Genomic DNA, 24,991 nt, shown 5'->3' with positions numbered 1-24,991 from the left:
CGCCGGAGAGTGAGGGGCAGGGGAGGCGCACGCTGCGCTCCCCTCCCCTCACAGACAGCAGCGCGGTGAGCGGCACTGGGGACAGTGGAGGAGATGCGCCCCCTTGAGGCCAGGAGCCCGGCGGCATCCGACTCCACTGCCTCCCAGAGTTCCGCCCCTGGTTTATATACTATAGCTGAAAAAAAAAAAAAGGGAACGATCGCGCACACGTTTCAATTTCCACAGGATGAATGTTAGCCTATATTTTCATAGAACTGTATATTTCATTCTAACATTAATCGACAATGTCTTAATGTTATAATTCTATAATGCTATGAGGACAAATTCTCATCTGCTAGTTCTTTATCTTGACCTGTACCTGTGTATGTACAATATTACTTTGATTACTTTGGTTATTGATCATTCTCAATAAAAATTACTATCTTAAAAATGAGGTTGCACCCAGTGTCCACTTAACCATGGACATGTGGACTAGTGGAACAGGGCAGACTAAGGACTATAAGACTGACAGTACACTGAGTGGATGTATTGCCTCCCGCAGCAACAACAGCAGCGGTACCAGTAGCAGCATCTCACAAATGCCAACTTGTTCCTAGGCAGGCTATGCTATGTATCACCGGTTTCCATAAGAGGTACACAGCTGACAACCTCTTATGGAAATTGAGGGACATCATCGCAGAATGGCTTACCCCACTTAGACTCTCCTGGGGATTTGTGATATCGGACAATGCAGCCAATATTGTGCGTGCATTACATCTGGGCAAATTCCAGCACATCCCATGTTTTGCACATACAATTCATTTGGTGGTGCAGAATTTTTTGAAAAACGACAGGGGCGTGTAGGAGATGCTGTTGGTGGCCCAAAAAATTGTGGGGCACTTTCAACATTCAGACACTGTGTGCCAAAGACTGGAGCGCCACCAAACACTCGTGAACATGCCCTGCCATCAGCTGAAGCAAGAGGTGGTAACGAGGGGAATTCAACACTCTATATGCTTCAGAGGATGGAGGAGCAGCAAAAGGCCAATCCAACACATCCACCTCTGATACAGGCAAAGGAGAGGGAATACACCTGACTCAAGCGCAATGGAGAATGATTGCCAGTGTTTTGCAAGGTTCTCAAACCCTTCAAACTTGCCACACGTGAAGTCAGTTCAGACACTGCCAGCTTGAGTCAGGTCATTCCCCTCATCAGGCTTTTACAGAAGCAGCTGGAGAAATTGAAGGAGGAGCTAAGACGGAGCGATTCCATTAAGTATGTGGGAATTGTGGATGTAGGGTTTATATATAAAGAAGCCTTAATGTGTGGCACACTCTTTTTTGTTTCAAGAATAAATGAAAACATAACTTATTATTTTTATTTAAGATAGATTTTTTTAATAGGCATGACATAAGGTATAATGTATAACAGTGGGATCATTCTCACAGGCACAAAGAAACATATATGTACAATTCAGCACATATGTAATAATATTGGGATAGATAGGAAATGTTTTCCTATAACCAAGTATATCATTGTAAAACCCAGGCACCGATGTGATCAAGCAATAGTGAAACGTACGTCATCGGAAGCTCAGACGTACACTGTCTCCGGGTGTGTGGCTTTCAACCCCGACCCGGCGTCTGTGCTCTCGAGCGGCTCCCAGCGCAGCGTTACAGGTCTCCTAGTGGTACTGACACCGCTCTCTGCACAGCACTACAGATTTCCCAGCGGCATTGACACTGCAGCCACCATTTCGGGCAGGTACTCAGAGCGGCTCTCTCATTCCCGGGACACCACTCACCTCCTCTGCAATGTGTACCCGCAACAGGGGAGGAAGCGACTGATCCCGGGGATAGCAGAAGCTGCTGCACTTTCTCTTTCCTTCTGCTCTGGTGCTGGTGCTTTCCCTGCTCTCATTGTTCCCAGTCACTGCCCCATGGCACATGGGATAAAAGTAGAAGGGGAATTCAGCCTATATACACCAGAGCTTCTTTATATCTATCAGAGGATGGATCTCTATCAGAAGAATGGTTATAGCACTGTTTATATAACAGCATATATTATCATTATTACAAGCTGCTACTCTCTCCCCAGCCTCATTCATTCTTCAGATGTTATATTTCTGTAGCGGGTGCTGGAGATACAGAATGGTGGTTCTCCTGATTTGTGGATTCATTGCATACAGACGTCATTACTAGTCACTGGTTACTACTCGTTATCTGACTGATTTATATTTATATCAGGCGTCACTCAGTGATTGGCAATAGTATTGTGTAGATACATGTTGGGACAACTTAGCAGGCCTTTGGAATGAAACAGGCAGAAAGCTGGATATTATCTATGCACTAACCTTGGGATAATATAATGTATACCTCGCTCTGTGACAGGGTTTCATATTGTATACCTTGTTACAGGGAATATCCCTTCTCAATAACAATATTGTCACAGAAGTGATACAAATGTGTAGAATTGGATATGTATGCCTTAGAGAACTGTGCTCTGTTACAGGGTTACACATGATATGCTCAGTCACAGGAGAACACCTTTTATTACCAACAATATTGTTTTATTCAATGTGCAGATCTTTGTGATGTGGTCAATTATCAATTTATATATGTACTGAATGGGTAACACATGTGATTGAGGATTCTGCTCTGGTACAGGGTTTTACAATGATATACTTGGTATAGGAAAACATTTCCTCTCAATACCAATATTATTACATATGTGCTGAATTGTACATATATGTTTCTTTGTGCCTGTGAGAACGATGCCACTGTTATACATTACAGGTAGTAACACTGTATTATCGTGTGATACGCTACGGGTAGTAACAAAGTGGTCATTGTAAGACATAGTGGTTACCAGAAAAGGCCACTTAGGTTGTATGCAGTAGTAACGCTCTGCAGGGAGCACTTAGGTTGTGTGCAGTAGTAATGCTCTGCAGGGAGCACTTAGGTTGTATGCAGTAACGCTCTGCAGGGAGCACTTAGGTTGTATGCAGTAGTAACGCTCTGCAGGGAGCGCTAAGGTTGTATGCAGTAGTAATGCTCTGCAGGGAGCACTTAGATTGTATGCAGTAGTAACGCTCTGCAGGGAGCACTTAGGTTGTATGCAGTAGTAACGCTCTGCAGGGAGCACTTAGGTTGTATGCAGTAGTAACGCTCTGCAGGGAGCACTTAGGTTGTATGCAGCAGTGATGCTCTGCAGGGAGCACTTAGGTTGTATGCAGTAGTAACGCTCTGCAGGGAGCACTTAGGTTGTATGCAGTAGTAACGCTCTGCAGGGAGCACTAAGGTTGTATGCAGTAGTAACGCTCTGTAGGGAGCACTTAGGTTGTATGCAGTAGTAACGCTCTGCAGGGAGCACTTAGGTTGTATGCAGTAGTAACACTCTGCAGGTCGCTGCTGTAAAACATTTTTCTGAGATCACAATCCCATTGTGAGAGGATTCAATAAATTTGATAAATAAAACCTGTGTTTAAATCCGTTTTATATTTCACTTGCTTATATCAGTTATTGCTCTACCCATATACCCATACATAGGTAGTGTTGGTATATAAATTATTTTATATCTTTCATTCATTTTTTGTCTCTCCAGGCTGACAATCAATTGCCTTATGTCATGCCTATTGAAAAATCTATCTTAAATAAAAATAATAAAAGTTATGTTTTAATTTATTCATGAAACATAAAGAAAAAAGAGTGTGCCACACATTAAGGCTTCTTTAGATATAAGCCCACTAGCGTTTTTTTCTAAACCCCCTAACCAGTCATTGCAATTTGCTTAATGACGCACCTCCAACCAGATTAGCTAATCTTTGGTATTAACACTATAGGATTATTCCATCTATCGGTTGGTTCATACATAGAAGGATCATAAAACAATTATCACTTGGGCCTGTGCATAGTCCTTCAGACTTAACGTCTTCCCTGGAAATACTTGTGGATGGAGCCCTTCATTCGCTTTGCCAGGATTCAAGGGTGGTCAATCTGTTGAAATCAGAGCACTACATTTTGGCCACTGTGCTCGATCCTAGGTTTAAAGCCTACGTTGTATCTCTCTTTCCGGACACAAGTCTGCAGAGGTGGAAAGACCTGCTGGTGAGAAAATTGTCAACTCAAGTGGAACGTGACCTGTCAACAGCTCCTCCTTCATTTTCTCCAGCAACTGGAGCTGAGAGGAAAAGGATAACATTTCCGAGCCCACCCGCTGGACACAAAAGTAACACTACAAGTGACACATTAACAGGAAATTGTTTCTGCCATCATAGCGACAATTATCTGGAAATAGGATAATACACAGACACATAAAAAGACTCAACGGAAATCTTTTGTTTTTAAACAACTTTATTTCATATCTTTAATACACAGATTTTTCTCTATATTTTACACTTAAAAAATACTTTACTCTGCACAACATGGATAAAATGTCCTTTAAATCACAGAAACAATTCCAGTTACATTATAGTATTGCAGGTAAGTAAAACAGATACATATCAGGAGAGACAAAACTCTATGGGGGTCATTCAGCCCCAGCCGCAATAGCAGCCTGCAGCAGTTTGCTGGTGGTGACAAAATGCACGTGCGCAGCGGCCGCGCAGACACACATTGTGGCCGCATCCCTGAGGGGTGAACGCGGGCAGGTGAGGACCATTTTCCAGGGTCTGCGTGATGTCACATCTGCGTTCATCTCTGATTAACCCCCTATAAGCTTTCAGAGTGCACCTCATATCTCATCTTTTCCAAGTTACTACAAATGATATGAGATCGGTAGCAGCACTACTTTCAGGATTATTACACAGAACACACATAAAGGCTGACACAGCAAATAACCGTAACACATACAAGGGATTAATTAGAAATAAGGAAGAATATTTATTAAGTCTAATTATCAACTGGTTCTGTGCGGAACACATACACCTCTTTACTGCCTCCAGCAGCCCCTGGTACTGCACTGCGGCCATCTGCCCTGTCTCCCACTACTGCCACCCACCCTGTCTCCCCCCCCCACTACTGCCATCCACCCCGTCTCCTCCCAGTACTGACACCACCCTGTCTCCCCCCACTACTGTCACTGCCGTCTCCCCCACTACTGCCACCGCCCCATCTCCCTCCCCAAATGCCACCCACCCTGTCCTCCCCCACTACTGCCAGTGCCCTGTCTCCCCTCACTACTGCCACCCACCCTGTCCTCCCCCACTACTACCACTGCCCTGTCTCCCCTCTGACACCTTAGCGCTGCTGGGGACAATATTACCCATAGACAGTGCCTCTGGCAGCCCCCGCTACAGCACTAGTGCCACCACCCTGTCTTCCCCCTGACATCTCAGAACTTCTTGGGGATTCTTGGTACTGCTGGTAAGAGTCCTTCATCTGCAGGTGGAAGTAAGCAGGGCAGTAAGGAGGCAGAAGCTGCTTCTGGTACCATGGACCCTGGTCATGTAGGGCTGGGAGAGTCAGTAAGATTATGTAATAGAGTCACCATCTTACAGGCAGCCGGTGAATGGAGCAGAGAATGGGTGTTATGTGGCAGGAACGGGCTGGTTAGGTAACAGCCTGGCTGCTGCATTCTGTACAAGCTACAAGCGGTGCAATTATTTTGCTGGGAGACCCAGGTAGAGGACATTGCAGTAGTCTATGGGGTATATGCACATTTTCACCCATTTTTAAATTCGACACAATTCGACACAATTCGACCGTCGGAATTCGACATATTCAATAAAAAATGAATTTGACAGTCCCGCTGTCAAAAAACAGGCGATTTGACGGATTTTGATTAGATTTTTAAAAATGTTTAAAAAATGGGAAAAAACCCGGTAAAAAATTGCGTGGGGTCCCCCCTCCTAAGCATAACCAGCTTTGGGCTCTTTGGGCCGGTCCTGGTTGCCAAAATACGGTGAAAAAAATGACAGGGGATCCCCCGTATTTTAATAACCAGCACCGGGCTCTGCGCCTGGTCCTGGTGCAAAAAATACAGGTCACACGTATTTTTTGTACCAGCATCGGGCTCCACTAGCTGGACAGATAATGCCACAGCCGGGGGTCACTTTTATACAGCGCCCTGTGGCCGTGGCATTGTATGTATGACTGTAGGTAGATCTTCTGAGGGAAATAAGTGCTGGAGTCTGGCTATGTTCCTCAGATGAGGATCTGATTGTGGCTGATACATGATGTGTAAGTGTCACTACACCATCCATTACACCAAGATTCCACACATGATCAGCATTTTGTAAATCTGAACCCCCAAGCAAAAGTCTGGTTAGTTTGCAAAGCTGAGCTGTAGCCCTGCTCTTTGTTGGTGAGCTTTTACCATATAGACCTGTTTCACCAGGACTGAGTCACAGCCAACTGGCATCACCCACACCTGGAGCTCAGCGAGACCATTTAGGATTGGTACTGGGTTCTCAATACCTGGAGCAAAAGACAGGTGATCTGCATAGCAGTGGTAGATGATGGCATAACATCTGATTATTTCACCCAGTGGTAGCATGTATATTGCAAAAAGCATAGGAGATAGGATAAGAACCTTGAAGAACAACACATGGCAATGATGAGTATACTCCAGAAGATTAAAATGGTTCCTCAACTGAGTGATGTCTATTGTGTGCAACAAGAGCTGATTTATTTCTCAGAGTATGGAAATGGCCTCTCACCTGTGTGAGTTCGCTGATGTCTAACAAGATGTGATTTTTGTGTATAACATTTCCCACACTCAGAGCAAGAAAATGGCTTCTCACCTGTGTGACTTCTCTGGTGTTTAACAAGATGTGATTTGTGTGCAAAACCTTTCCCACACTCAGAACATGGAAATGGGTTCTCACCTGTGTGAGTTCGCTGATGTGTAACAAGATATGATTTCTGTGTAAAACATTTCCCACACTCAGAACATGGAAATGGGTTCTCACCTGTGTGACTTCTGTGATGTATAACAAGATGTGGTTTTTGTGTAAAACATTTCCCACACTCAGAGCAAGAAAACAGCTTCTCACCTGTGTGACTTCTGTGATGTATAACAAGATTTGATTTGTTTGCAAAACATTTCCCACACTCAGAGCATAGAAATGGCTTCTCACCTGTGTGAGTTTGCTGGTGTGTACCAAGATATGATTTCCGTGTAAAACATTTCCCACACTCAGAACATGGAAATGGCTTCTCACCTGTGTGACTTCTCTGATGTATAACAAGATCTGATTTGTATGTAAAACATTTCCCACACTCAGAACATATTAGTGGCCTTCCACCTGCCTTACCTGTGTGTGGGTTAATAGGCTTTGTGTTCTGTGTAAAACATTTTGCATCTATAGAACAGGGAAACTCTATATCTACTGTCAGAGCTGGAACAGATGCACCAATATCAGAGTGATCAGGAGAACATTTCCCAGGATCAGAGGGATCAGCTGATAGAGCTGGATGTATAATTGGGGTGATGGGATTAGCTCCTGGAGAATCCTGTCTACTGTCATTATCTTTTATGTCACAATCCGGGGATAACATTAGATGTCCTTCTGAGATATTCCTGCTTGTGTGTCCATCTGCTGGAAATAAAATACATTATGGAAATGTGACATTTTCTGTAACAATATTAATCTTGTAAACAATAGGAGAAGACAACTCGCTGGGACACTTAATTGTAAATGTGTGTGTATAATAAAACATAACTTTTAATGAAGGCTTTATAATACTGTGTCTAAGACTATCATTGTGTCCACCCTCCTGAGAACACTCACAATAACAAATGTAATATTATAATAAGACTTAGATATATCTCTCTCTTGTACTGGTAACTAACCATGAAGTATAAATGGAGATGTAGTCACTCGCCAAGTCCTATCTCAGCACCAATGTAAAACAATGGATGGGGAACATATCGTATGAATTGGAGATTCTAGATGAACAATAACATCAGTCATATGAGCTGATGGATTAGAGAAATGTCTCCTAACGTTACTCCTGGAAGCATTGGTAAGGTAGTATTCCTTTATGTGTGTGCTCATACGCTGGTAAGCCTGTATATGTGTTACTCACCCTTATATAAGGTATATTGCTACAGCAGAGTAGGTGTGGAACAAGGTACTTTACATGCAATACACCATATGATACCTTGCAATTATCATCATCTGCTAGGTAATAATCTACTTTCTCTTACGTCCTAGGGGATGCTGGGGTCCATTTAATACCATGGGGTATAGACGGGTCCTTTGGGAGCCACTGGCACTTTAAGAGTTTAATAGTGTGGGCTGGCCCCTCCCTCTATGACCCTCCTACCAGACTCAGTTTAGAAAATGTGCCCGGAGGAGCCGGACACAGCTAGGGGAACTCCTAGGAGTTGTTTATTTTCTAGAGTTAGTTAGGTTACAGGAAGGCTGCTGGCAACAGCCTCCCTGCTTCGTGGGAGTAGGAACCAACTTTCTGAAGAGTTAATGGTTCTCTAGTGGTTCTCTAGTCTGCTGACAGGACACTGAGCTCCTGAGGGTGCTGATCGCAAGCCCACGAGGTGACTGCTCTCTCCCGCAGCATGGCCGCCACCCCCTAACAAAGCCAGAAGAAAGAAGAGTGATGAGTACAGCGCCAGCATCCCGGTTAGCAGGTCACCGGTGGGTAAACAGGCCCTGATCCAAGCACCGAGGGACACTCTGCTCAGGGTCCACTTTTTTCGTATTAAAGAACACATTTTACAGGCTGCTTTGTATTCCTCATCCACAGGTGAGTGCCTGGATAATCTGTAGAAATTTCCAGATATTTCTCCTGTAACGCTAGCCAAAAGGCGTCTATTCCACCCAAGGAAATGTACAATACAAATCGGTATTTCCTACTAAGGTTATTGTAATGTGAAACGGCGTCTTAGCAGTGATACCTTCACCCGAGGATGGCCCTGCTATTCTGAAAACATAGGATTTTAATACCTACCGCTAAATCCCTTTCTCGTAGTTAATAGGGGATACTGGGATGGTCTTAGTACCATGGGGTATAGATGGGGTCCATTGGAGCCTGGCACTTTAAAACTTCTTCAGAGTGTGCTGGCTCCTCTCCTCTATGTCCCTCCTGCAGACTCAGACTAGGAAAACTATGCCCGATGAGACGGACATACTTTGAAAGGCGGAAAAGAGACAAGAAAGTGGTGAGAACGAACCAGCACACAACATAACAAGAGGATAGCAACACTAACCACAACTTGAAAATAGGGACAGCAAAAGCACAGAGGCGGGCACCCAGTATCCCCTATGGACTATGGGGAAAGGATTTACCGGTATGTATTAAAATCCTATTTTCACTAATGTCCAAGGGGATACTGGAATGGTCTTAGTACCATGGGGAAGTTCCAAAACTCCAAACTGGGTGGGAGAGTGCTGAGACCCCATCAAAACTGATTGACCAAACTGAAGATCCTCAGTAGCCAAGGTGTTGAACCTTTAAAACTTTACAGCATGTTCCAACCCAACCAAGTAGCTACCCAGCATAACTGCAAAGCTGAGACACCACGGGCAGCCACCTAGAAAGAACCCACTGACCGTGTGGAGTGGGCCTGAACAGACCTTGGCAGCGGCAAAGCCGCCGAAGAGTGAGCCTGTTGGATCGTAAGCCTGATCCAACACGCAATAGACTGCTTCGAAGCAGGACAACCAATCTTTGAAGCATCATAGAGAACAAAGAGCGAGTTTGATTTTCTGAGAATAGCTGGCCTCTTGGCATAAATCTCCAAAGCCCGAACCACGTCCAAAGACATTGGTGTAACAGACGTGCCAGTGACAACCAGAACCACCACCGGCCAATTGATATGAAATGCTGGCACCACCTTAGGTAAGTATATCTAGCGAGTTTTAAGCACCGCTCTATCCTCATGAAACACCAGAGAAGGACTCTAACAGGATAAGGCCCCTAATTCCAAAACACGCCTCACTGAGGCCAAGGCTAACAACATGATAGCCTGCCATGTCAAATACTCCATGTCCACCTTGTGGAAAGGTTCAATCAAACCGATTGGAGAAAGGCCAGAACCAAATTGAGAACTCACGGTGCTGTGGGAGGCACAAAGGGAGGTCGAATATGAAGGACCACTGGGAGAACGGCCAATTGTTCCCTGGAAGAAAAAGACAAGGCTAAGATTTTTCACTTTTATGGAGCATAAACGTAGGCCCACATCCACAACAGCCTGCAGGAAGTGCAAGAAATGTACCAGATGAAAATCCACAGCAGAATACGGTTGACCTTCACACCAAGAGACACATTTCTTCCATATGCGATGGTAATATTTCGATGCGACCATCTGGCCGGCTTTCAGCATAGTCGAGATAACCTTGCCCGGAATCTCTTTACTGGCAAAAATCCTCCCAATATACTTCCATTGCATCAAACGTAGCCGTTGTAAGTCTGGATAGATGAATGGCCCTTGTGTAAGATGATCATCCTGAATTGGCAGAGGCCAGGGGCCTACGAGTAATAAGGCTAAAATGTGTACATACCAGGCCCTGTGGGGCCAGTCTGGGGCAATCAGAATTGCCTGAACTCTGTCCCTTTAAGTCTTTTGAGAACTCTTGGAATTAGAGGAACTGGAGGCAACAAGTACACCAACCGGTAAATCCACGGTTTCGCCAAAGCGTCCACTGCTGTGGCCTGTGGATCCCTCATCCCAGAACAGTAACGCAGAAGCTTCTTGGTGAGCTGAGAAACCAACAAGTTGATTTGCGGGTAGCCCCACCGATGAAATATCTGCTGAAACACTTGCGGGTAGAGGCCCCATTCCCCCAGGTGCAGATCGTGTCTACTGAGGAAGTCTGCTCCCCAATTGTCTACTCCCGGAATTAATATGTCAGAAATGGCCTTGGGATTCCGCTCCACCCAGAGGAATATCTGTGACACCTCCCTCATTGCAGCTCTGCTGTTTGGACCTCCTTGTTGGTTTATGTACGCCACAGTTGGTGCGTTTTCCGACCATACCTGTATGGCCTGATACTGAAGGATACAAAGAGGTCAGCAGAAGGGCACTGTAAATCGCCCTGAGTTCCAAAACATTTATCAGAAGGGAAGCTTCTTGATCAGACCACCTTCATTGGAACCGAGCCCCTAGGGTCACTGCACCCCAATTATGGAAGCTTGCATCCTTTGTCAGCAGAATCCAATGATGAATTCCGAAGTGTTGACCCTCTGGAAGGGAGATCAGTAACCACTATAAGAGGGAAATTCTGGCATTTCGTGTAAGGCATATCATCTGGCGTATGTGCAGATGTGACCCAGACCATTTGTGCAGAAGATCCAGCTGGAATGGTCATGCATGAAATCTTCTGTACCGAATTGCATCGTAGGAGGCCATCATCTTTCCCAGTAAGCGTATGCAAAGATGTACCGAGATTTTGTTCAGCTATAAAATGGAACATACCATCGTCTGAATTATCTTTGCCTTGTCCATAGGAAGGAACACCTTCTGAGACACCGTGTCCAGTATCATTATCAGGAACTGAAGCCTCTGCGTAGGTTCTAGGTGGGATTTCTGCAGATTGAGAATCCACCCATGATCCGTGAGTAGTCGTGTTGGAAGCCTGATCTTTTCCATCAACGGTGCTCTGAATATAGCCATTATGAGGAGATCATCCAAGTTAGGAACGATGTTCACTTCCTGCTTGCGGAGTTGTAGCAACATCTCTGCCATCACCCCTGATAACACCCTCAGTGCCATTGAGAGACCGAAAGGCAAGGCCTGAACCTGGTGGTGACTGTCCTGCAGTGCAAACCTGAGGTAAGCCTGAAGAGATTGGGATGTGAAGATACGCATCCTTAATATCCAGAGAAACCAGGAATTCCCCTTCTTCCATGTCACGCTTGGCTTGAGTTGGGGATCTGACGACTGATAATTGACTGAGGGCGCAGCTATCGGCAAAGGAAGGAAACGAGGTGGCTGAATGCAGTTCTTACTCATGGCTTGAATACTTAGGCCTGAAGATGTAATGGGGTAGGCAATGAGGACAATGACCCGGAACGATACACTGAAGAAAGAGGAATTCAGTTTTAATGAGACCTCAATCATACACAATGACTAGGAGAGAAGTCTGAGTGAATTCTGAAAGACGAAAGGTTAGTGATTTGTAAACGATGCTGAAGAATACTGAATGAAGAAGTGACTTGTGATTTGTAAACGATGCTGAAGAATACTGAATGAAGAAGTGACTTGTGATTTGTAAACGATGCTGAAGAGAGGATCGCTGTGAGCACCATCAGCAAATGGAGACCCTCTACCAGATAGAGGGCCCAGTGGTTAAACCACAAGAGCAGGTGGACTGGGAGCAAAGGACTGCAATAACAGAACTGACCACCAGGTGGAAACAACAGAACCAGGATACCAGGGGTTAACCTGGGAGCGCAGGGCACCTTACAGCAGCAAGTAACTTGAAGTACTGGCAACATAGCTAAGCATCAACCCCTTTTTATAAGTGAAGGCTGTACCGGATTGGCTGGACGTGAACTGGGATACCTATTGTCTTGGATTGGTCTCCAACATGGTGGCTCCCCGCACAGAGGACACATGTGGAACCAGCACACAGCCACAACCTCTGGCCTCAGCCTCCCAGATGCCGCACTCCAGCAACAGGACACTCGGAAACAGACACCTCCGGCTGCCATGCTCCGCTCCCCAGGACCCGGACCCCGGCCTCCAGACACCCGGCAGCCTTGCTTCTGTAGTTCCTATCCATCGCAGCGACACAAGCCAGCTAAGAGGAAGGCCGCAGGGACCAAAACTGGTGGTAAGACTCCAGATGCTGACAGTACCCCCCTTTTTAGGGTGGTCTCCGAACACCCACGCTGCTTAGTGGGATTCTTGGCATGAAAGTCACAACTCAGTCTTGGAGCATGAACATCCTCTGCAGCCACCCAAGATCTTTCCTCCAGACCATATCCTCTCTAATCTATGAGACACTGGAGATGACCATACCTCTTGCGGAAGTCAAGAAACTTATGAACCTCGAATTCCTCATTTTGAGCAGCTTGAACCTTCGGAGGTTAAGGGAAAGCTTCCCGAAAATGATTTAGTACAAGAGGCTTCAGCAGAGAAATGTGAAAGGCATTGGGAATTTTCAAATAGGGAGGCAGTTTCACCCTGTAAGAAACAGGATTCAACACTCTTAATAGGATACGGACCGATGAATCTTGGGGCAAACTTTTTGTAGGAACTTTGAGTCTGAGGTTTCTGGTGGATATCCAAACACGATCTCCCACTTTGAGACTAGGAACAGCCCTATGTTTCCGATCAGCGCAGGTCTTTTATTTCTGGGAAGTCTTAACTAGCGCCTTATCAACTTGATTCCTAGGACAGAGCTGAGAGCTTGGCGACGAATTAAGGACCGTGATCAGAAACTATTTCCTGTGGAAGGCAATGCAAATGAAAAATCTATGAGAAAAACAATTTGGATAGTTGAGGAGCATAGGGAAGACCGGTGAGGGGTATGAAGTGAGCCATCTTCGAACACCATTCCACAATGACCCAAATGGTGTTATGCCCTCTGGAGACCGGCAAATCGGTTATGAAATCCATAGAGATGCGAGTCCAAGGCTTTTGAGGTGTTGGAAGTGGATGAAGAAGACCTGAGGGAGATGCTTGTGGACTTTTATGTTGAACACATTTAGAAAAGGCTGCTACAAATTCAAAGACATCCGTTTTAAGATGAGGCCACCAGTAGAATCGCTGAATGAACTGGAGAGTCTTAAGACCACCGGCATGACCCATGAAAGATGAAGAATGAGCCCACGTAAGCTATTTCCTGCAAAATTTTGGTGCTACAAAAGTTCTCCCTGGAGGAGGTAGAGGAACAGTACGAGTTAAAGCAAATGAAGCCGGAATCAGAATAAACTGTTTCTCAGAGGAGTTGAGTGAATCATCTGTTTGAAAAGAATGAGAAAGTGCATCTGCTCTTTGATTTAATAATGAGTTTAAACAATGGGTTTAAGCCATCATGGAAGGACTTGGAGGAGAAGACGGGATGGGAGAAGATTCTGAATGATCAAGACTGGGGCTCAATGTTAGTTGATTAGGAAGAAGAAAAGGTTTCAAGTCAGTTTGAAGTTTGAGAGGATTCCTGTTGAGGACGAGGTTTAGCTTTCTTATGAGATGATTTTCCAGTTCTGCCCATTCTTCAGCATAACATTACGGAGATTAGAGAACAAGGTCAGGAGGCCAGTAGCGACATAGCAGAAGTATTGAAGTGTGGAAATAGGGAGACATCAGTGAGCATAGACCCACAGTGGCCATCGGTTACAGGAACATTGTGAGATCAGTTGTTTATGGGTAATAGCATGAAGATGCCATCCTTGAGCGGTAAAGTAATTTATAGGAGCCAGCAACTGGAGCCTGCTACTGTCCTGGACACGTGGACTGTTACGCCGTAGCTATACTGATGCCCCAAGAGCTCTAATTGGATCTTACGGTGATTGAGGGGAGCAGGAGGAAAAAACCCCCAGCAGCAAACAGTATGGAGGATGTAGTCAGCACAGTCTGCCACCAGAGGGAGTCGACAGAGCAGGAGTGGAGGCCAGGCAATAGTAATAATAAAAGCAGTTCAGGCGACCACTTACTGCCCAGGTAGGGCCGCAGAAGTCCCTGCTGGAAATCACAGAGACTGTAGTGAAGGGCACTGATCATGGGCTGGCAGTGTCTGTAGCTCCCAGGGAAGCGGCTGGTTTCAGGAGGGTATGTGGCTAAATTGCCAGTTTTCAAGATGGCACTTCTGGCAGGGAAGCCCAGATCAGAAAAACCTTGGCGGGTGAACCAGGTCAGTAATAAGGCAGGAGAGGAGAGGGTACTAGGATGCAGTGGCACAGGGTAGCGTATCTGGCTGCACAGGAACCCCATGTGTATGTCCTCTATAATTCACAGCTCCGCCAGATTCTCCGTAGCACCATGGGTTAGGAGGAGAGGGGGAGATGCCGTCCCACTGCTGGAGTGAAGACAGGCAATTGCTCCGTGTATTCCCCGCTGCCACGACTCAGGGCTTTAACGGCGGGACAGTAGGAGAAAGCAGGCTGCGGGCGGGTGAGCTGACTAACCTGACGCGTCCCTGCTGAGGCCACCAATCCCCGTAGTATGTGCCACATCAGATGCCGGGAAAGCAGCTCCGCTCCGTGTCTCCCGCCCAATCACCGCTGATTCCCAGTGAGCCTCTCCACACGACTCCATCAGCACGGCTAGGCACAAGGGTGGACAGGGCACACAGCCCTCGGTGAGTTGCAGCGCTACCTCGCTGAGGTCCGGTCCCGCGGTGGGATCACTGCACAATTTCAATCCGCAGCTTCGGATCCGGGTGTAGGCCGCAACCTGCAAAAGCTAAATGAATGGCTCCCCGGCGCCGCAACCTACACACCGGGGTGTCAAAACACACAGAGGGGCAAGAAAGGGCCTGAAAGAGCCCGTAGGACAGCTGTAAAAGGCAGAAAGGACCTATATAAGCAGGAGCTCATTTATCCTGTTTCCTGCTGCCTTTTCAGTCATGCCACACCCCCTGTGACATCTTTTATTGATGTTGAAAACAAAAGTAATGTAGATTTTCGCACCAATCTAAGACCTGCAAATCTACTTTGGGAGCCACTACCCTTTTTTTAAACAGTCCCCAGCTGGACGAGGATAATTGGAATTCCATTTCCTGGAATTCTAACTTCCTACTGGGCGTAACCCAAAATTTCCATCAGCTGTTTTGGGATGTTTAAACACAGTTGTCTTAGTTTTTAAAGTTTTTAACACAGGCTCCGCTGCCTTTTCTAAGGATGGAATGGCTTACATAGCACTAATTAGCTCAGGTATGTCAGGTATGTCCAGACCTTCCGAAGTGCAATGAGTCCTCATCCTCCAACGAATCCTCATCTAAAACATGTGTAGACTGTGAAGATGTTGTATCATGTCTATGTGATTTACTTACCACCAACTTTTCAGCCTGCTGTTTTGAGAGGCTGACAATTCCCTAGGTGTATAAACCTCAGAATGAATGTTGCATGTATGGGTTAATAGGGAATCCTATCACTGGTGTAGGAGTTGGTATAAACTGCTCAGCTACATTGGATAATGTCTGTGCAAAGTAGCCCATGAAGGTTCACCAGAACCTGTGCCTGCCTCACTGTACACGTGGGTAAGCGTAGTCGAGACCCGGCGGGGAGTTGTTGGAGCGACTCTACGGTGCGTATAAGATGCTTTTTTTAGAAAGTTCACTCAAAAAAATTAGTAATACTATAAAAAAAACAAAAACTTATGGCTCCTGCCGCACCAAACAAAATAGACGTTATGCTAAGAACTTACCGTTGATAACGTGATATCTCTTATGTCCATAGGTATCCACAGGATAACATTGGGATATGCCGAAGCGACAGCGGGAATGGCACCGAACAGTCACAAGCTTTCTGGCATCCCAGGATGCATTGGGGCTCTTGCATATAATCCCGCCCACTGTCTCAGTCAAATCAGTTGCTTCCACAGCAATTTAGGCAGGAACATCATGTAGAACCCTGTTCAGGCGATAAGAACACAAATGTACCCCCTTCCATACAAGAGGGAAGCGGTTTAGTGATTGTAAAGATCCTCAAATCAGGTGCGTCACGGTGGGATCCCTGTGGACATAGGAGAAATCAAGTTATCAACAGTAAGTTCTTACCATAACGTCTACTTCTCCGGCTGGATCCAGAGGTTATCCACAGGATAACATTGGGATTCCCAAAGCCATTTTTAGTGGTGGGGACGCTCCTGATTAGACAGGAGAACCTTTTGTCCGAATTTAGCGCCGTGAGAGGCAAAAGTATCCAAGGAGTAATGTCTAATGAAAGTGTTAATGGAAGACCATGTGGCTGCCTTACAAATCTGTTCTGCTGAAGCACCATGTTGTGCCGCCCAAGAAGGACCTACCTTATGTGTAGAGTGTGCAGAGACATTAGCCGGAACAGGGAGATCAGCACGAGAATTAGCTTCTGAAATTACCATTCGGAGTCATCTCGCCAGCGTCTGTTTACTAGCAGGACATCCTCTTCTGTGAAATCCGTAGAGAATGAAGAGAGAATCTGTTTTTCTGATGGCACTAGAACGATCCACGTAGATTCTTAACGCACGGACCACGTCCAGCGACGCTTCTCCCGCAGAAAGTCTCGATACCTGAAAAGCTGGGACTACAATCTCTTCGCTAAGGTTCAATTTTGAGACCACCTTCGGAAGATAACCAGATCTAGTTCTGAGAACTGCTTTATCTGGAAAAAAGATCAGAAAAGGAGACCTACACAATAGTGCTCCTAAATCTGACACTCTTCTAGCTGATGCCATTGTCAGTAGAAAGAGAACTTTAGCCGTCAACCATTTAATATCTGCTCTCTTAAGTGGTTCAAACAGAGGTCCCGGAAGGATTTTAAGAACCAGATTCAAATCCCAGGGAGCTGCAGGAGGAACAAAAGGTGGTTGAATGTGTATCACTCCCTGAAAGAAAGTACGCACATCCTGTAAGTCAGCAATCTTTTTCTGAAACCATAAAGTTAATGCTGATACCTGAACTCTCAAGGAAGCTAGTTTTAACCCTTTATCCAATCCTGCTTGAAGGAAATCCAAAATCTTGGATACTTTAAAAGATCTTGGATCCAAACTTCTTTCGCTACATCAATGAGTATAGGCTTGCCATATTCGATGATAAATACGAGCTGAAGAAGGTTTTCTTGCTCTAAGCATAGTTTGAATGACTTGTTTTGAAAATCCTCTTGCTTCTAAGATAGAGGTCTCAACAGCCACGCCGTCAAAGACAGACGATCCAGATGACTGTGATAACAAGTACCCTGCATTAGTAGATCTGGACGTTGAGGGAGCAGTATTGGAGCTTCCACGGACATCCTTAGCAGATCTGTGTACCAATGCCTTCTGGGCCAAGCTGGAGCTATTACAATTATGGCTCCCATTGCTTGCTTTATTTTCCTCACTACCCTGGGTAACAGGGAGACTGGAGGAAACAGATATGCTAGACAAAACTCCCAATTCACTGACAGTGCGTCTACAAGGATTGCTCCGGGATCCTTTGTTTTTGATCCGTATATCGGAACTTTGTTGTTCAGATGAGACGCCATGAGATCTATCTCTGGCAACCCCCATCTGTTTACTATGGTCTGAAACACTTCTGGGTGTAATGCCCATTCGGTTTCCTGAATGGTTGTCGACTGAGAAAATCCGCTTCCCAGTTCAGCACTCCTGGAACAAACACTGCTGACAATGCTGGAAGATGGAGCTCTGCACACCTTAGTATGTGAGTTACTTCCTCCATCAATCTTTTGCTGTGAGTTCCTCCCTGATGATTGAGGTATACTACTGCTGTAGCATTGTCTGAACGGATCTGGACTGGTCTTCCTTGCAGACTGTCCTTTGTCTGAACTAGAGCCATGTATATGGCCCTTATTTCCAACAGATTTATTGGCAGGCGACTTTCCCTTATGGTCCATTTTCCCTGGAACCAGAGGCTTTCGAACACCGCTCCCCAGCCCTGAAGACTGGCATCTGTTGTCAGGATTTGCCAATCCGTTACCCAAAAAGGTCTCCCCTTGCTTAGATGGTCTGTCTGTAGCCACCCTATTCCCCACACCAGGAAGTGAACAAGCCCGCCAGGGTGAAACGCGTTTTCCACGGGGGAAGGATCACACATGGAGTGAATCTCCTGCTTCTATACAGGCACCTGACGATGTTCTGACCTGCCTACTTACTTTCCAAACCTTGGTGACCGTAAGCCTATTGCTGTTCTGTGTATACCAACACAGACAGCAACACTCTCTTGATATTTATTAAACCATTTGGTCTTGTGTACAAGAGCCACATAGAGCAATACCCTATGTGTTTTCAGTAATATGTATTATCCTTGCAAGATATGATTAGAGTTGCATAGCACCCTTGTAGTGTTTTGTGTTAAGCCTTATTATCTGTTAGTATAACCTATACCAGTAATTTATCAAACTTAACACCCAACGCTAAAAAAATCCTTTTTACTGGCATGCTACGTTTTTTACCAGCAGAGGCCAGTATACCGCTTTGATGATATATACATATTCTTATTCTGATATTTTCTTCAAAAAGTATTTTATGGCAATTTTTTCACTGTTAAACCAACATAAATGATGAATTGCACACCTATGGTTTATGCCTCACTATATCTTTTTCGTGGACTCTCATCTGCGATTCACAGAGCACAATACCACAGATGTGGGATTTGATGAGCTGTGTCTAAACGCAGAAAGCAGATCCACCTAGTTGTACTTTACTAATTCATCCCTTTCTCTTTACCAACTGTTCTCATTTTTCGTTCGTCTCTTTATATTTTCCCTATTTCCCTATATAGGTGCACTCTCATTGGTGTACTTTCATGTAAAGTCTCTACTATCATACCACGCTGCCAACGCCCGATCTCGTCCGATCTTGGAAGCTAAACAGCGTCGGGCCGGGTTAGTACCAGGAGAGGAGACTTCCTGTGAATACCCGGTGTTGTAGAGCAGGGACATTTTCCCGTCACATGTGATTTGCGACGCCAACAGCAGCATCACCACTAATTCTCATCTTTATGAGACCCTTCTCATATTTGAAGCCTACGACCAATTACTGTGGCTTATGTCAGAAAGTCAGGTCCCTTGATGCAGAAGATTATTTATCTCTGATTCTAAGTAGCCCAAATGGGACATACTTAGCAGATAATTCTTATGACCACTCCTTGGTCCCATCAATACAGATATTCTGTACTGGTCAGGGGAAAATAAGATTTTACTTACCGATAAATCTATTTCTCATAGTCCGTAGTGGATGCTGGGGACTCCGTCAGGACCATGGGGAATAGCGGGCTCCGCAGGAGACAGGGCACATCTAAAAAAGCTTTTAGGTCACATGGTGCGTACTGGCTCCTCCCCCTATGACCCTCCTCCAAGCCTCAGTTAGGTACTGTGCCCGGACGAGCGTACACAATAAGGAAGGATCTTGAATCCCGGGTAAGACTCATACCAGCCACACCAATCACACCGTACAACTTGTGATCTGAACCCAGTTAACAGTATGATAACAAGGAAGTAGCCTCTTAAAAGATGGCTCACAACAATAATAACCCGATTTTGTAACAATAACTATGTACAAGTAATGCAGACAATCCGCACTTGGGATGGGCGCCCAGCATCCACTACGGACTATGAGAAATAGATTTATCGGTAAGTAAAATCTTATTTTCTCTAACGTCCTAGTGGATGCTGGGGACTCCGTCAGGACCATGGGGATTATACCAAAGCTCCCAAACGGGCGGGAGAGTGCGGATGACTCTGCAGCACCGAATGAGAGAACTCCAGGTCCTCTTTAGCCAGAGTATCAAATTTGTAAAATTTTACAAACGTGTTCTCCCCTGACCACGTAGCTGCTCGGCAAATTTGTAATGCCGAGACTCCTCGGGCAGCCGCCCAGGATGAGCCCACCTTCCTTGTGGAATGGGCATCTACATATTTCGGCTGTGGCAGGCCTGCCACAGAATGTGCAAGCTGAATTGTACTACAAATCCAGCGTGCAATAGACTGCTTAGAAGCAAGAGCACCCAGCTTGTTGGGTGCATACAATATAAACAGCAAGTCAGACTTTCTGACTCCAGCCGTCCTAACTATATATATATATATATATATTTTTATGGCCCTGACAACGTCTAGTAACTTGGAGTCCTCCAAGTCCCTAGTAGCCGCAGGCACCACAATAGGTTGTTTCAGGTGAAAACGCTGACACCCCTTTAGGAAGAAACTGGAGACGAGTCCCAGTTCTGCCCTGTTCAAATGGAAAATTTTAATATGGGCTTTTGTAAGACAAAGCCGCCCATTCTGACAATCGCCTGGCCGAGGCCAGGGCTAACAACATGGTCACTTTCCATGTGAGATATTGGTCAACAGCATGGTCACTTTCCATGTGAGATATTTCAAATCCACAGATTTGAGCGGTTCAAACCAATATGATTTTAAGGAATCCCAACACTATGTTGAGATCTCACGGTGCCCCTAGAGGCACAAAAGAGCTGTATATGCAATACACCCTTTACAATCTGGACTTCAGGAACTGAAGTCAATTCTTTCTGGAAGAAAATCTACAGGGCCGAAATTTAAATCTTAATGAACCCCAATTTGAGGCTCAAAACACTCCTGTTTTCAGGAAGTGTAGAAATCGACCTAGTTGAATTTCCTTCGTGGAGCCTTCCTGGCCTCACCCACGCAACATATTTTCACCACATGTGGTGATGACGTTGTGCGGTCACCTCCTTCCTGGCTTTGACCAGGGTAGGTATGACCTCTTATGGAATGCCTTTTCCCTTCAGGATCCGGCATTCAACCGCCATGCCGTCAAACGCAGCCGCGGTAAGTCTTGGAATAGACATGGTACTTGCTGAAGCAAGTCCCTTCTTAGCTCCCCAGGCCCTTAGTCCTCTGTGAGCATCTCCTGAAGTTCCGGGTACCAAGTCCCTCTTGGCCAATCCGGAGCCACTAGTATAGTTCATACTCCTCTATGTCTTATAATTCTCAATACCTTGGTTATGAGAAGCAGAGGAGGGAACACATACACTGACTGGTACACCCACGGTGTTACCAGAACATCCACAGCTATCGCCTGAAGGTCTCATGACCTGGCGGAATACCTGTCCCGTTTTTTGTTCGGGCGGGACGCCATCATGTCCACCTTTGGTCTTTGCCAACGGTCCACAATCATGCTGAAAAACTTCCCTATGAAGTTTCCACTCTCCCGGGTGGAGGTCATGCCTGCTGAGGAAGTCTGCTTCCCAGTCGTCCACTCCCGGAAGGAACACTGCTGACAGTGCTATCACATGATTTTCCGCCTAGCGAAAAATCCTTGCAGTTTTTTCACTGCCCTCCTGCTTCTTGTGCCGCCCTTTCTGTTTACGTGGGCGACTGCCGTGATGTTATCCCACTGGATCAATACCGGCTGACCTTGAAGCAGAGGTCTTGCTAAGTTTAGAGCATTATAAATTTGCTCTAAGCTTATTTATGCGGAGAGAATTCTCCAGACTTGATCACACTTCCCTGGAAATTTTTTCCCTGTGTGACTGTTCCCCAGCCTCTCAGGCTGGCCTCCGTGGTCACCGGCATCCAATCCTGAATGCCGAATCTGCGGCCCTCTAGAAGATGAGCACTCTGTAATCACCACAGGAGAGACACCCTTGTCCTTGGATATAGGGTTATCCGCTGATGCATCTGAGGATGCGATCCGGACCATTTGTCCAGCAGATCCCACTGAAGAGTTCTTGCGTGAAATCTGCCGAATGGAATTGCTTCGTAATAAGCCACCATTTTTACCAGGACTCTTGTGCAATGATGCACTGACACTTTTCCTGGTTTTAGGAGGATCCCGATTAGCTCGGATAACTCCCTGGCTTTCTCCACTGGGAGAAACACGTTTTTCTGGACTGTGTCCAGAATCATCCCTAGGAACAGTAGACGTGTCGTCGGAAAAAGCTGCGATTTTGGAATATTTAGAATCCACTCGTGCTGTCGTAGAACTACTTAAGATAGTGCTACTCCGACCTCCAACTGTTCTCTGGACCTTGCCCTTATCAGGAAAGCGTCCATGTTTCTTTTAAGAAAAAACATCATTCCGGCCATTACCTTGGTAAAGACCCGGGGCGCCGTGGACAATCCAAACGGCAGCGTCTGAACTGATAGTGACAGTTCTGCACCAGGAACCTGAAGTACCCTTGGTGAGAAGGGCAAATTTGGACCTGTAGGTAAGCGTCCCTGATATCCAGTGACACCATATCGTCCCCTTCTTCCTGGTTCGCTATCACTGCTCTGAGTGACTCCATCTTGATTTGAACGCTTGTATGTAAGTGTTCAAATATTTCAGATCTCACCGAGCCGGTTGGCTTCAGCACCACAATATAGTGTGGAATACTACCCCCTTCCTTGTTGTAAGAGGGGTACTTTGATTATCACCTGCTGGGAATACAGCCTGTGAATTGTGTGAGGGGGAGACGTCTCGAATTTCCAATGTACACCTGGGATACTACATGGAGTTCCCTTGCGAGTGAGCCCACTGCGTGCTGAAACTCTTGAGATGACCCCCTACCGCACCTGAGTCCGCTTGTACGGCCCCAGCGTTATGCTGCGGACTTGGCAGAAGCTGTGAGGGGCTTCTGTTCCTGGGAATGGGCTGCTTGCTGCAGTCTTCTTCCCTTTCCTCTACCCCTGGGCAGATATGACTGGCCTTTGCCCGCCTGCCCGTATGGGGACGAAAGGACTGAGACTGAAAAGACTGTGTCCTTTTCTGCCGATATGTGACTCGGGGTAACAAAAGGTGGATTTTTCAGCTGTTGCCATGGCCACCAGGTCCAATGGACCGCCCCTTTATACGGCAATACTTCCATATGCCGTCTGGAATCTGCCTCACCTGACCACTGTCGTGTCTTCGTCTGGCAGATATGTACATCACATTTACTCTTGATGCCAGAATGCAAATATCCCTCTGCGCATCACGCATATATAGAAATGCATCCTTAAAATGCTCTATAGTCAATAAAATCTTGTCCCTGTCAAGGGTATCAAAATTTTCAGTCAGGAAATCCGACCAAGCCCCCTCAGCGCTGCACATCCAGGCTGAGGCGATTGCTGGTCGTAGTATAACACCAGTATGTGTGTATATACTGTTATGATATTTTTCAGCTTCCTATCAGCTGGCTCCTTGAGGGCGGCCGTATCTAGAGACGGTAACGCCATGTTTTTATAAGCGTGTGAGCGCCTTATCCACCCTAAGGTGTGTTTCCCAACTCGCCCTTACTTCTGGCGGGAAAGGGTATACCGCCCATAACTTTCTATCGGAGGAACCCCACGTATCATCACACACTTCAATTAATTTATCTGATTCAGGCAAAACTACAAGTAGTTTATTCACACCCTACAAAATACCCTTATTTGTGGTACTTGTAGTATCAGAAATATGTAACACCTCCTTCATTGCCCTTAACATGTAACTTGTGGCCCTAAAGGAAAAATACGTTTGTTTCTTCACCGTCGACACTGGGGTCAGTGTCCGTGTCTGTGTCTGTCGACCGACTGAGGTAAATGGGCGTTTTTACAAGCCCCTGACGGTGTCTGAGACGCCTGGACCGGTACTAATTTGTCCGCCGGCCGTCTCATGTCGTCAACCGGCTTGCAGCTTGTTGACATTATCACGTAATTCCATAAGTAAGCCATCCATTCCGGTGTCGACTCCCTAGAGAGTGACATCACCATTACAGGCAATTTGCTCCGCCTCCTCACCAACATTTTCCTCATACATGTCGACACACACGTACCGACATACAGCACACACACAGGGAATGCTCTGATAGAGGACAGGACCCACTAGCCCTTTGGGGAGACAGAGGGAGAGTTTGCCAGCACACACCAAAAGCGCTATAATGTATATAACAACCCTTGAAGGTGTTGTTTCTATATATGCGCTCTTAATATATAATTATATCGCCAATTTATGCCCCCCTTCTCTTTGTTACCCTGTTTCTGTAGTGCAGTGCAGGGGAGAGTGGGAGCCTTCCTCACCAGCGGAGCTGAGCAGGAAAATGGCGCTGAGTGCTGAGGAGAATAAGCTCCGCCCCTTTCTCGGCGGGCTTTTCTCCCGGTTTTTAGGAAAACTGGCCTGGGTTAAATACATACATATAGCCTTAATGGCTATATGTGATGTATTTATTTGCCTCTAAGGTAATCTATATTGCTGCCCAGGGCGCCCCCAGCAGCGCCCTGCACCCTCCGTGTCCGAGATCAGTGAGCCGTGTAGCAACAATGGCGCACAGCTGCAGTGCTGTGCGCTACCTTCATGAAGACTGAGGAGTCTTCTGCCGCCTGTTTCCAGACCTCCGTTCTGCCGTTCTTCAGCGTCTGTAAGGGGGATCGGCGGCGCGGCTCCGGGACGAACCCCAGGCTGACCTGTGTTCCGACTCCCTCTGGAGCTCAGTGTCCAGTAGCCTAAGACTTCAATCCATCCTGCACGCAGGTGAGTTGCAAGTCTCTC

At 46.1% G+C, this 24,991-nt stretch overlaps 2 protein-coding genes and 1 pseudogene across 5 annotated transcripts in view; 2 read left to right on the top strand and 1 right to left on the bottom strand.

Annotated features, from left to right (window-relative positions):
- LOC134984706 (zinc finger protein 585A-like) overlaps nucleotides 1–24,991 on the top strand; it is a 119,207-nt gene that overhangs the window by 33,720 nt on the left and 60,496 nt on the right. The gene's annotated exons all lie outside the window — the stretch shown is intronic.
- LOC134984702 (oocyte zinc finger protein XlCOF7.1-like) overlaps nucleotides 5,183–24,991 on the bottom strand; it is a 39,697-nt gene continuing 19,888 nt past the window's right edge. For 3 of the 4 annotated variants that reach the window (XM_063950220.1, XM_063950218.1, XM_063950219.1), the window contains exon 6: nucleotides 5,183–7,520. In XM_063950220.1, the coding sequence (XP_063806290.1) occupies nucleotides 6,607–7,520 (914 nt within the window). In that variant the 3' untranslated portion in view covers nucleotides 5,183–6,606. The remainder of the gene's footprint in view (nucleotides 7,521–24,991) is intronic. The other variant, XM_063950221.1, reaches the window with a different exon arrangement.
- On the top strand, nucleotides 19,338–19,456 carry LOC134984708 (5S ribosomal RNA; annotated as a pseudogene).

This window comes from Pseudophryne corroboree, assembly GCF_028390025.1.
Source record: "Pseudophryne corroboree isolate aPseCor3 chromosome 3 unlocalized genomic scaffold, aPseCor3.hap2 SUPER_3_unloc_75, whole genome shotgun sequence".
Classification (NCBI taxonomy): domain Eukaryota; kingdom Metazoa; phylum Chordata; class Amphibia; order Anura; family Myobatrachidae; genus Pseudophryne; species Pseudophryne corroboree.
This window is presented reverse-complemented; position numbering and strand designations above follow the sequence as displayed.